Source organism: Crotalus tigris, unplaced genomic scaffold (assembly GCF_016545835.1).
Source record: "Crotalus tigris isolate CLP2741 ecotype Arizona unplaced genomic scaffold, ASM1654583v1 scf7180000018716.860359, whole genome shotgun sequence".
Lineage (NCBI taxonomy): Eukaryota > Metazoa > Chordata > Lepidosauria > Squamata > Viperidae > Crotalus > Crotalus tigris.
In genome coordinates this window covers 316,685-329,901 of record NW_024097164.1, presented here as the reverse complement: position 1 = coordinate 329,901, position 13,217 = coordinate 316,685, and the positions used below count along the sequence as shown (strand labels likewise).

At 35.6% G+C, this 13,217-nt stretch overlaps 1 protein-coding gene across 5 annotated transcripts in view; it reads left to right on the top strand.

Moving 5' to 3' along the window:
- Positions 1-13,217, top strand: part of NR3C2 (nuclear receptor subfamily 3 group C member 2) — a 166,949-nt gene that overhangs the window by 140,958 nt on the left and 12,774 nt on the right. For all 5 annotated transcript variants that reach the window (XM_039355662.1, XM_039355664.1, XM_039355663.1 and 2 more), the window contains 2 exons: positions 4,243-4,373; positions 12,948-13,105. In XM_039355662.1, coding sequence (XP_039211596.1) covers positions 4,243-4,373; positions 12,948-13,105 — 289 coding nt within the window. The remainder of the gene's footprint in view (positions 1-4,242; positions 4,374-12,947; positions 13,106-13,217) is intronic.

Below are 13,217 nucleotides of genomic sequence, written 5' to 3'. Positions count from 1 at the left end.
AATGTACAGCAAACAGATAGAAATTTAATCTGAAAGAATTACAATTATAATCTGGGAGCTTTAAACTGAAAATGTGAACATATGTGAATAATTATTATGATCATTTTTTAAAATGCCAATTTTAAGTGTTAATTTTCAGTAAAATTATAAAAAAGAAAGATTAAGTAGTATCATACTTTTAGTTAGGAATATCTGATAATGTGATACAACTCACTCCAAGTCAGTGAGGCACGCCTTTGGTTCTAGAAATAAAATGGGGGAGGGAGTATTTATTTATCAATAAATACCGGTAGCTCAACAGAAATTACTTGTGCAAGAGCATCTCAACTCCAAATTATGAGCTGGATCAGGATTTATCAGTAGTTCAGTTTTGCTGATTACTTAATTGGCATCTGTTTATTCAAGTTTCTGGATTCTTCAGTGCATTATATAATAAACTTGCTGCGTACTATTACATCTGTTTGGATAAACATATATATTCATGTGTTTCTCCAAACAGCCTAAAAATACTAAACTTACATTCTGTTGTGGATAAGATGCTGGGAATAGAAGATAATTTAGATTTTCATAGGGCACAGAAAAAGGATAGTGAATTCACATACACAGAGTTGGAAAAAAAGAATTGGGGGGGAGGCAGAAAATGTAGCTGGTTACTATCAGATCATTGAAGATGGACATCTTGGTGTTGAAGGTAGATTGTTGACTTTAGCAAAACCCAGTTTGGACTAGTAAATCTTAATAGGTTAGTTCGTGATCCAAGTGATAAGACTGCTGAAAATAAATTCTTGGATGCTACCTGAAGAAGTTGAAGATAGAGCAGTGGCAGTTGTATTCAGTACAAAAAGCTCTCAACAGAACTGAAGAAGGATGGAAGATAAGAAGGTCAAAAGATTACCTTCTAGAGAAAAGCCAACAGATTAAGCTGCTGTGATGATTGATGGAGAGATGCCAACTAGTGTAACTTTAAGCCTTTTCTTAGCTTTAGATAAAAATAGTTTTCATATTTAGAAGCATTGTCAAGTTTACATCATTCTATCTATAGGAGAATATATCCAATATATGACACTGCTCAATGTATAACAATATCCTCCTCATTTGAGAGTAAGTAATGCAGATAATTGTGAAAGTTCTGAAGTTGCCTCCTATCAAACTTCAAATGTACAGTATGCTGGGTATTTTTTGTTTTGTTTTGTTTTCATTGTTCCACCCAGGAAGTGATAATTACATTTTAACAAATTCTTCAAAACAGCAAATATATTTATATTGTTTATTCTATTTTAACACATGTTTACCCAAGAATTTTATCTCCTACGTTTTCAGAAAATAATTTCTTGTTTGAAGCCTCCAGTTCAGGAAGCTTACAGATCCATTGTTTCAGTAGAAGAGAATATATGTAGCTCAGGCTTGATCTGTGCAGTACTTGGTGCTGTTTGAACTTGGCTGTTTGCTTGCAGACATTTCATTACCTGACTAGGTAATATCAGCAGTGCTAGTGAATATGGGGTTTGCTTCCTGTTTATATATAGTAGCTTACCTCCCAGTATTGGTGAGATTGTAGTTTTTCCTTGAAAATTCCTTGATTAGTATATTGTTTTCTGCTTGCTTGTTTATCTACTGCTAATCCCAGCTTAATTTATTTATCAAATTTCTATACCACTCATCATACTAGCATGACCCTTATCTCAGTGTAGGTTACTGGTGAGGATGTGTTCTGGTCTTTTGGTTTCCTTCTTAATTTTTTCATTGTCTCTTTTGAGTGATGTGTAAATGTGATTTATCTCTATTTGTTGATTGCTGATTGATCTGAATGCCAAGCTTCCAAAAATTCCATAGTGGTTTTGGTCTAGGATGTTCACAGTTTCCCAGTTGAAACTATGGTTAAATCTTTCCATGAGCTGTGAAGCTAAATAGTTTCATCATGTCTTCTGACTGCTGATCAGTGTTTGTGGATCCCCTCTACTAGTATTCTCCCTACCTGTCCTTCATAGTGGTTGTTACAATCCTTACACTGCATGTCATGGATTGTGTTAATACTGCCCATTTGGAAAATTGCTGAAATTGAGGAATTACTTTCATTTCAACAGACACATTAATGTGTACCTGTCCTTTCCATATACTAACTTCTTGAAAAATCCAATTTTCACTTATCTGGAAGGAATTATGCATTGCCAGATTCTGGAAAGAATTGCTTGTATGATTTCTTTTCTCTTTATGTTTTCACATAGTACTAGGATGGTGCAGAAATCAATGAATTAGTATAATTGATGTTTGACTTATATGTCAACTTTTGGATTTGTTTTATTTTGTTTTGTTGTTTTTCCTTTGTTTTCGCTCATGAAAAAATACATTACTTCTCTATAGAATCAAAATACTAGCTTTTATTTTATAATTCTATTATAATTGGCATCTTCCATTCATATGTGAGCTGTAAATCTGGCTAGAAAAATGAACTTAATATTAAACTTTATATGGATAGAGAAGAGGAGGTCATGCTCATAGTTTGTCACTTGTCCCTCAGGATTCAACACTCTCCCCTTTGCTGTTTAATATCTACATGAAACTGTTGAATGACTTTATCTGTTAGTTCGGTGTACTGATGGTATTAGCTCTATATCTCAACCTGGGACTGACAGGTGAAGCTGTCAATGTATTAATCCAGCAGTGCCTGGAGGTTTTTCAGGTATTGGGAGAAATAGATTTTGGCTCAGTCCTAATAAGACTGAATGACTTTAGCTGCCACCAGCAGTTCAGGTGTATTTTCATTATTGATCTTGGATGGTGGTGCATCTCCCCATTTAAGACTGGTACACTGGTTGAGAGACCTCCTAAACTCACAGCTGTGGCCAGGAAGGTTTGCACAGGTTCATCTTGTGTACAAGTTGCTGCTTTCTTCAACTGAGAAGTCCTTCAGGTGGTGGTCACTCACAATCTGATCACCTTTTGATTGGACTATATGTTATACCCATGTGTCACACTGCTATGTGAGTAGCATTGGTTGCCAATGGGCTTCTGGGTGCCATTTATCATCTGCTAAACCCTTCATGACACAGGGTCTGATTATCTGTGGGATTGTTGATCTCCAATTGTTTCTGCTTGACTCTATGTTGTGACAAAGCAAGTGCAGTCCCGATTCTTTCTATGAAAAATTGTCATTTTGCAGGGCCTAAGAAAAGTGTCTTCTCCATTGCTACCTCTGCCCTGCAGAAAAGCATTGCCCCAGAGATTTAAAAAAAGTTCCCATTTTCCCGGGGTTCTGAAAAGCTCTTTAAGATCTGGCTCTGTTCCAGGGCTTGAGGTTAATGTGTCCATTGGTGCACTTCTGGTGCCCCTATCATATTTGTAGGATTTATTGTTTTGTTTTTTGCCTGTTTTTGTTTGTTTAGTTGTTTTCTGAATTTTATAATGTCATTTATAGTCAGTTGAAGACATCCAATATCTCAGCCGATTTGTTGAATAGGGAAGATAAAACTGGCTGTTATCATTACATGAACTTCAGTTTGCACCCACCTAAAACTCTTTATAGTGGTTTTGAGAAAATAATAAATAGAATTAAATAACATCTTGATGAATGTCATACTGCAATTCTTAGGCTGTCTAAAAACAGGACTCTAATCCTCCTAAACTAACCAAAGGCCGATCATATTTGGATAGAACCAGTGTAAAACAGTTCCTTTATTCCAAACATACAGTAGATCCAAATGATTTTGCACTCTTTTTTTTTTAAAAAAAAATTCCCATAGAGCTCCCAAAGCATTCGCTTTTCCAAAACTGGGTTTAAATCTGCATTGAACTGAATCAAAAAGAACATTTTCATTCAAAATGTTTCTGAGTCACTTAAGTAGCCCGTCAGATATTAGCAACCTTCATGAAAAAAGCTTTTGCATGATTCCATCTAAATGCTTCCCCCCATTGATACTTATGAGGGATTAATTTTGACAGGATAATACTTCAGTCAGTGTTTTATCATGTTAACAAAAGTCTGAGTGTAGTCTATAAACAGTTACTAATGAAATGAAAACGATCCTTGAGGAAAAGTATATCCATTTTGCCTAACAATGGCAACAGCATAAATTATTTTTTATCTTAATTAGAAAAAATCATTAATTTGATGTACATAGTTATCCATCTCACCTAGTGATTCTAGGCAGCAAAGGGCATATCAAAACTCAATACAAAACATTAAAAAATAAAACATTTGAAAGTTTCAGCATATCTTTATTTTACCTGTCTTGTTTTTTACAGAGAAAGGATGCGGCAATCTGCAATGTTCGAATTATGCCAAGGAATGCACCAGATCAGCCTTCAATTTGTTCGTCTGCAGCTTAGTTTTGAAGAATACACCATAATGAAAGTTTTGTTGCTGTTAAGCACAGGTAAGTTTCTTGATGATTCCAGTTACAATTTTAAATACCATAATATCATATATTATTGTAATAACTGACTAAACAGTGTCCGATGAATTAAAAAAGAAAAGAAATTTGATTTTAAGAGCTGGAAGGCTCTTCAGTGTTTTGGACTTGACATCTATAGCATTTTTGAAAATCAGGATTGATTACTTTAATGCATTGTGTGATAGCTTTGAAGTTAGTTCAAACTATAGTTTGTAGGCTCCTAAAAGGGGCTGGTAATTGAGAACAGACATCCTAGCTCCAGTACTGAGATCTACCAAATCCTGTTATAATTTGCAGCCCACAGTAAGATGGCATTAACTCTGCTGTACAGCATAAATCTGTTTTGTTTTTACCTTTAAAACCTGAAGTGTATTAAAGCTGAATTCAACATGGCACATGCCCAGTTTTTCTTCATGGCATGATAATTTGCATTTCTTTAAGATTAATTTGCTTGATTTATAAAACGGAATCTTGCATGCTTCAAAGTAAAGTCTAGCTGCATTATGTTGTTACTAGAAATGCCTGTGAGATTCATATATGTTAGTACTAAAACACAACTGCGAAGTTGCAATCCAGTATTTTGTTTGGAAGTTTGCATGTATGCTTGAACTATATACACACATATGTACATATAATACATGCATGCATATATAAATATGAGAGAAGAATAGATTACTTTCTGCTTAATTGTCACATTGCAAGTAATCATAATTACCACATCAGCCAAATTTAAAAAATCTGTAAAATATCCTCACAATTTCAGTTATGCCTCCAACATACATGGAATGCGGCTTTCTTGTATTAAACAAAACCTTCACCTATATGAATTTGCTTTTGTGATAAGCTTATATTCAAAGATGATCTTCAAAATGGCCCACCCAAGTGTTAGGAGATGATTGATAACAAGCAGCTTTCTGTTTTTCAGTATACCTCCATTTATCTATCAGGTTTGTGGTGTGATTTGGACCATTTACTCATCTAATGCACGTAGAAACTGGGTAAAATTGAAAGGAACGTTATAAACTAATAAAAAAGCTTATTTATTTAAAAATTTGTTTACAATACAGTTTTTACCAGGGTTGTGCCTGAATAATCTAAATAGTTAAAATTTACTGTTTAGAATGTCTTGATATGCTCATTTAACAAGGAAAAAAGTCGGTGTCCTGTAAGAGTTCAGTTTATTTGTTTATATCTCTAGTACTTACCCTACTACAATTAAACATAAGGCAGAAATTTTGAAGTTTCTCCAGTCAGCAAAAGAGCTGTGGGTGCAGTAGATTCAGTGTTACTTCTAACTTCACTCAGCCTCCCAGAATATATCTTTTAAATTCTGACTATTCCCAGGAAAAGTGCTGGTTGTATAGTTTTACTGACAGTATTTCCACAAATTGGATAGAGTCCTTCATTTATAGCCTTCCCATCCCGCTGTGCCCTTGTGTGTGTGTGTGTGTGTGTGTGTGTGTGTGTGTGAGAGAGAGAGAGAGAGAGAGAGAGAGAGAGAGATCGATCTTGTACTACACATAATAGCAGTGCTTCTCAACCTTGGCAGATTTAAGATTGGTGGACTTCAACTCCCAGAATTCCCCAGTAATAATGCTGGTTGGGAAATTGGGGGAGCTGAAATTCACCCATCTTAAGGCTGCCAAAACTGAGAAATATTGTGTTATAGTTTTGATTATATATTGAATTTTAATATGTATTCCTTATAATTGATTTTCTTTCTTATGAAGAAATAATTGGTGATCTAAGATGTGCATAGTATTTATAGGATAGAAACATTTATCACAGGTGTTTAGCACACTTGGTGCCAACATTGGAAGTTTAGCAGAATATTAAGATCTGTATCCTTCACTGAAACTATAACCTGAAATAAATTACTTCTAGAAATAAATTGATACAGGGCAGATAGGAGGTAGGAAAGGAACCTTAATTTTATCCCAAAAATACTGATTTAAAGGGAAGAAAAAATAATGAATGACCAAGTCAATAAAGAAAGGGGAAAGGATTTGACTTTTGGCACTGAGTCTCCAAATTTTGAAAGAAAAGAAGGAACGGAGGGAGGGAGGTTTTAAAAATATTTTAAATGTATCTTAGCTTCCTAACTGTCCCTCTGTTGTACTCATACTGACATACAAAATGTATGAACATTTTAAACATTTTGTCATTTCTGCTTTTAATTCTTTAAAAATTCCTTTAAAACATATTTATAATTGTCTCAATGTAGTATGTAGGGAAGCTATTCTTGCTTATATTTGCTTAAACTTCAGAATATATGTTGTTAATTTTTTCATTACTCCATATTCATAATTTTAGTTTTCAGTCTGTTGTCATTGGTAGGTTTTTCCTTGTATCCTTGTGGACAAGTATTTTAGTAAATTGTGGGTATTTTGTGATATTTTGTTAATATGTTTAGGAATTATACCTAGTAAAATAAATGTGGTTCAATTGCAGATATAATATCTGAATAATGCTGTGTATTTTCAGTATTTTTAAGTTCTTTTACATGTACACCACTTGCAGTGCAGGTAGTCCTGGACTTACAATGCTCATTTAATTAATGTTCAGAGTTACAATGGCCTCAGAAAGTGTGCTTTATGGCTAGTAAAGCTCTTCTGGCCCTTCTGTAAAATGTTACACGACCGCCTCACGGTCAAATGAGCACATTTTGGGAGCTTAGCAACTGGCTCACATTTATGACTATGACCATGATTTGCAACTCTTTTTTTGCCCGTTTCCAGCATTTTTTGCTTTTGAAATTTGGGAGAGTGGGTTTGCACTTACAACTGTGTAATTCTATGAAAACCTGAATAGTAACCACATGAAGGAAACTTTTCTCAACTAGCATAGAAGAAATCTCTCAATATATCTCGATCATTTTTGTTTTTCTCCAGCCTACAGAAGAGGAAAGATAGCTAAATGCCAAATGTAATGATCCAAATGAGAAGCCAATGGGCTTACATCCCAAAATGTAGAGTTTCGATTGTGTTTCTGATTATCAGTTTTTATATATTTAATTCTGTGGCTGCTGGTGTAATAATTTACAGATTTGTCTTTAGTAAAATATACATAATATCAGTCCACTTATTTTGTGCCAATTTTATCTAGAACATAAATATATTTATAAAATGGGTTGTATATATAATGTCTGATTGTTTAAACCTGAAACTTTTATATATGTATCTTTGCTGACAGAACCATCAATGTACAAGTAGAAATAGAGAAAAATATCCTTCTTTAATCACATTTAGTTGGTTATATATAAATATAAATATATGTGTGTGTGTGTGTGTGTGTGTGTGTGTGTGTGAAATAATAAAATATATGAACACCAGGAAGTTACAAAACTATAAAAAGTTTTAATAGAATAAAACCAAGCTTTCGCTGGCTTCTGCCAGCATCATCAGGGTAGCGTTCAGTCGATGGGAGAAGCTATTTATAAATGTGGCGCTCTTTGCGCACGGCTTCTTGACCTCGTCATGGGTCCCAGCCAATCCACCTGCGTTTTGATCGTAGTTTCTGTATTGCAAGCTGTAATTTCCTCACTTTCCTTGCTTGTGCCGATACCATAGCTCTTCCTCCCTTCTTCGTATGACTGTAAGTCAGGGGTACTCTTTAATTCTATGTAGTTAAATGTGCACTGTCTGTGTTTATGTTGTTTATTCCCCTCATCCTCCCTCTTAGTACTCCCTATTTTCATTCTTCTCCCCCTGTTTCTCTGTCTACGATCCTCCTTCACAACTATATCCTCATTGTTCGTCTCCGTAGCCCAGGATTCCATTGTGTTCGTATCATCCTGTTTCCCGATCTTTCGTATCACTTTGTTAACTCCCCTTTCTATTTTCTCTTCAACGGGGGTGATTTTAACATCCTCCCCGGGATTCGTGGCACCCACAAGTTGATTGTTAACCCCTTCTCCCGAGGGGGCTGTCCCCTCACTGTTGTTTATACATTCACTCATTACTTGGGGGTGTGCAACCCTCCTTAAAGGGAGAGAGGCGGGGTCCTTGCGATCATGATTTGCATCTCCTTGTACATTCCTACAGGGGGGTTGTTCCTCTCAAATGTCTGTGGGAGCGTGTGGAGGCTCTAAGATTATAACAAACAACCTCCCCATCTTCCCGTAGTTCTCCTGCATTCCCAAGGCGAGAGCAGCTCAATAGGGAAATGTTGTGGGTGGAGTTAGTTGCAAAGTCGCTGGTGGAGTTACACGTGACATTCCGATCATTCAAATCATGGTTGTTTAATAGTCCGGGATCCATAAAAGATCGCTTCTTTGTCAAACTCCTCGCTGTTCCTGGGGAGACCCTTGATTCATCGGCAGTTGGCTCTTGGTTGTCAATATGCTCCTGCGCCCATGGGAGATGGGCATATGTTTCCGCAGGTGGAGAATTACTCAGCTGCTGATTATTCCCTATCCGGGCATTTCCAAGGCTCATCTCCTCTGTCAACCCTCTTTGCTGAAGGCACGTAATGTTACATTGTTTTCCTCCGGAGGCACGGTCACACATTGCCCATGCTCTTAATGTTATGTGTGCTGGGCATAGGTGCACATGTCAGTTGATGGATTCTTTGTTGGAGAGCCAAGCTTCTTTAAGGAGCAGGCCCCCCTTCATGTTGTCACTGGCCATCACCTGCACGTTATTAAAATTGAACCTATGCCCAGATTCCAGCATATGTGCTCCGATTTGGGAATATTGGTCACCTCTCCTTACCGCCAACTTATGCTTGTGAATTTTAGTTTTCACACGTTTGGAGGTCTCCCCCACATAATTGGCAGAGCAACTTTTACAGTTGATCCTGTAAATGACACTGGACTTCTCTATGGTGGGGAGTGGGTTTTTCAATCTCATCACCTTAGATCGCAACGTCTGGTTAGGGTTATGTGCCACCCTCACGTCATAGGGTGCCAATAGCCTAGCCGTGGCTTCTGAGACGTTGCTAATGTAAAGGAGAGTAATGTGAAGTCTCTGTGATGTATGTTCTTCTATTTGAGACCTGACGGGGAGGGGGGTCTGGATGGTAGTCCATGGCGCCTGATAAACTTCATGGGGTAACCATTGTGCCTGCACACCTTAAAAAGATGCTTCTTTTCTTCCGTCCTAGCCTTAGCAGTGTTGCAGTGGGAGCCTACTCTCTTGAAGAGTGTTCTAATGCAGCTGGCCTTGTGGGCCACTGGATGGTTGCTATCATAGTGCAGAATTCTATCTATGTGCGTGGATCCAGAAGCCAGGCGCAAAGAGCGCCACATTTATAAATAGCTTCTCCCATCGACTGGACGCTACCCTGATGATGATAACAAATATTCAAACCATTTTTTATGAAAACTATTTTGAGTAATGAATTTTGTGAGGTTGATAGAGAACAAGGAATTAATTTTACAGCTCTCCTTACTGACATCAAAAATGGTGGAACCATTGCTGGAATCAATGTTGATCTCAGAGACTGTATAGATGCAAGTTGCCCTTCTTGCATCTTCTATAATTCAATCATTCCCATTGTCCAAAACCAATTGTGACAGCACAATAATAGTAAAATAAACAGAACTCAGAACCTACACTCATGAAGAAGACAAGAAACCTGTCATTTTGATATTCACTGTTTTTACTTATACAAGAGCAACAGGTTTATACGCTCATTGAGATCTATAGAATGCTTGTGAATACAAAAGTGTTTCTTTATATATACTCTGCCCCTTTCTTCAGAAAAGCATCAGTACAAGCTAACTGTTACTTCTTTTCTCAGATTGCCAATTCAAAAACTCTCCTTCCCTTCCCAAATGTATAAATGTATAAAGTGCCATTTACCACCCATTAGCATCTTCTCCAAAACTGAAATGATCTAACAACAGCTCCCCAACCAGCAATTTGCTTGCCTCCAGATGCTAAATTATTTAGATAAACATTTAGAACATTATTGCTCTTTTGGAACAGCTGTTGAGCTTCTGAATCTTTCTTTTAATGTCATCATCATTGTGGAATACTATTTAAAAAGTCCAGCTTTTCTTTAAAAAAAACACAGACACATGGGGTATTCATTGAATAATATGGAATTAAAAAATAAGAAAGTAAAACTCCCATGCTATAATATGTTGCTTTTTTCATACCAGTTTTCTCCCTTCAGATCATTTTAACATGAAGCCTATATCCAATGAAGTTGCAAATTATTTCTCTTAATTAAATGAAACTGCAGCACCATCTATATATGGAGTTTTGTTTGCAGTTGACAATGACAGAAGAGTGTTGAATTAGGAAAAGTATTCAGGTTTACAGGAGGAAATTAATTTCTTTGTGTAATTGAACATCAGAAAAATATATTCTATTATTGAAGTTATGTTGCACAGTATTAATAAAGTATTGAAGCTCATATAAAATTCAGTTGTGATTTGTTTGGAAGTCTCTAATAATACCATAGAGAAAATCTCAGTGATTGTCCTCATGAAACTGGAAGTAATGTAAAACTATCCTGGATGATTCTAGATTGTCTGTCTAACTTTTAGAACATTGCAATTCACATTTTATATAAAATAAGCTATTTTGGATCAAGGCAAAAACCTGTCTACTCCATCATTTTACTTTTCCTAGTTCCAAGATATCTTTTGTATGTTCACCAAAAGGAGAATTGATTTTCAGAATTGTTATACCACCAAGGTTCACACAAGAAAAAAATGAAACCTAGGTGGGAGAATACAGTTATAATACTTATTAATACTTTGTATTAAGTAGATTCTGATGTCATTACCGAATCCTGTACTAGGTACTCATTTTCACACATTTATACTTTTTATTATCTTCTTTACTCCCCCTTATTGTTATTACTATTATTATGATTATCATTATTCTGTTGCTTAGCATGTACCTGAGAGCTTCTGACCCAGAGACAAATTCCTTGTGTGTCTCATCATACTAGGCCAAATATAAAACTCGATTCAACCTGTATTATTTCAAAATTGATTTCAGAATAGTGGTTGAGAATCATGTCTAAATTTAAAAAAAATGTTTGACACAATAGCAGCATGCATTTTTGCATTGATGTACAACAATTTTCTAATTGAGGACTGCTATTAACAGTATGAAAAGGAAAATCAGTGATGAGTAGGATAGCATCCAAAACTGGTGGAGTTGGGGTTGGATGTCTTTCATCTGGTCAGTACTTATATTTTTCAAAACTATCTAATGCTTATAGACTTTGTAGATTTAAATATATAGTATGGTTATTAGAGAATGTTCCAGGCCCTGTAAAAAGCAGGAAAGAATCCTAAAGCTTCATATAGCTTACCTTGATTTACCACAATGCAGAAAAGTACACAATATTTGAGATGACATTTAAATAAATAAATTTAAACTAGATACTGTATGCCACAGTTTGTTAATTTGATATTTCTATGCACTCTAGTGGCAATCTATTCAATGTGCCATATAATTGTATATGGTTACATAAATGTAGCCAAAATAATGGCACTGTCATTCTGGGAAGGAAAATAGCATGAGAAATTTTCTTAAAGAAGAAAATGCCAAATCTGTTCAAGTATTTCAAGAAAAATATTGTAAAAATTGTTTCTGTTGGGAATGATATGATTTTGGATAGTTAATCAATTAATTGATTAGTTTAGATATTTAACCAGGTTATCTGTGGAACCATCTTCCCCTCATTTACATCAGTCCACTTCCCCCAGTTAGGCAGAGAAGATATGTTATAGATCCTGTCGGTTAAAAAACTTTGACTGGTGGGATATAGGAACACAGGCTTCTCTGCTGTCATCCCGGCCCTTTGGAACATCCTCCCCCCCACACAAGTGAAGTAGAGCCCACTGTCCTGGATTTTTAAAAGAGTTTAAGACCTGGGTCTGCTGACTTGTATGGAGTTCACAGAGGAACATGCAATCTTTGGGTTGGTTAGCACCTTTTTACTTTTATTTTATTCCTGTTTCAGCTGCCTTTTTTATTGAGATATTGTCTTTTTATATGGTTTTTATGTTTTTGACTGTACACAATCTAGAGTCACTCTAAGAGTGAGATGGGCAGTCTTTCAATTTGATAAATAAATGAAAGTAAAATTTCTACCGGTGCCATATTTGCAACCTAAAAAAATGAAGTTGCAAAATAATCCTGGTTCAAAAGCATTATTTTTAATATAATATGTAGAAGTAAATATTAATAGGCTGTTTCTTCCATCTTTAAGAATGTTATCAATTTTATTCTGAAAGTAATTATACGTATTGGAAATGATTTCCTAAACTAAAAGTCTAGGAAAGTTTAGGAACTTAGTAAAAGTTTTGGTATTGTAAAAGATATTTCATTCCTATGTGATGTGTGTGTGAAAGAGCATGAGCAGGCAACCTCAAAACTTGCCTTCTGTTATTAAATATTCTATAAGGAACACTTTGCACAAGTTAAAGGGCTTATAGAGTTGCCACTCTACAAAATGTAGAGAAGTATGGAAATGGCATTACATCAGATTTTGACTCTGATCATTAAAAATGGACCTTACTTGTAACAAGTTTTCTTTTTCATTTGGCAAAAGGTTGAATAATGCATATTTTACTTTATTTTGTTGTAGTTCCCAAGGATGGTCTCAAGAGTCAAGCTGCATTTGAAGAAATGAGGGCAAATTATATTAAAGAACTTAGAAAAATGGTAACTAAACATCCAAACAATTCTGGGCAAAGTTGGCAGCGATTTTATCAACTGACAAAGCTCCTGGACTCTATTCATGATGTAAGTAATTTAAGTTACAGTACAGAGGAAAGTATTATGAAGAAGAATCAGATAAATAATCTCCTTGAAGCTCTAATTCTTAGAAAAAACTCATGTTATATGAAGTTAGTAC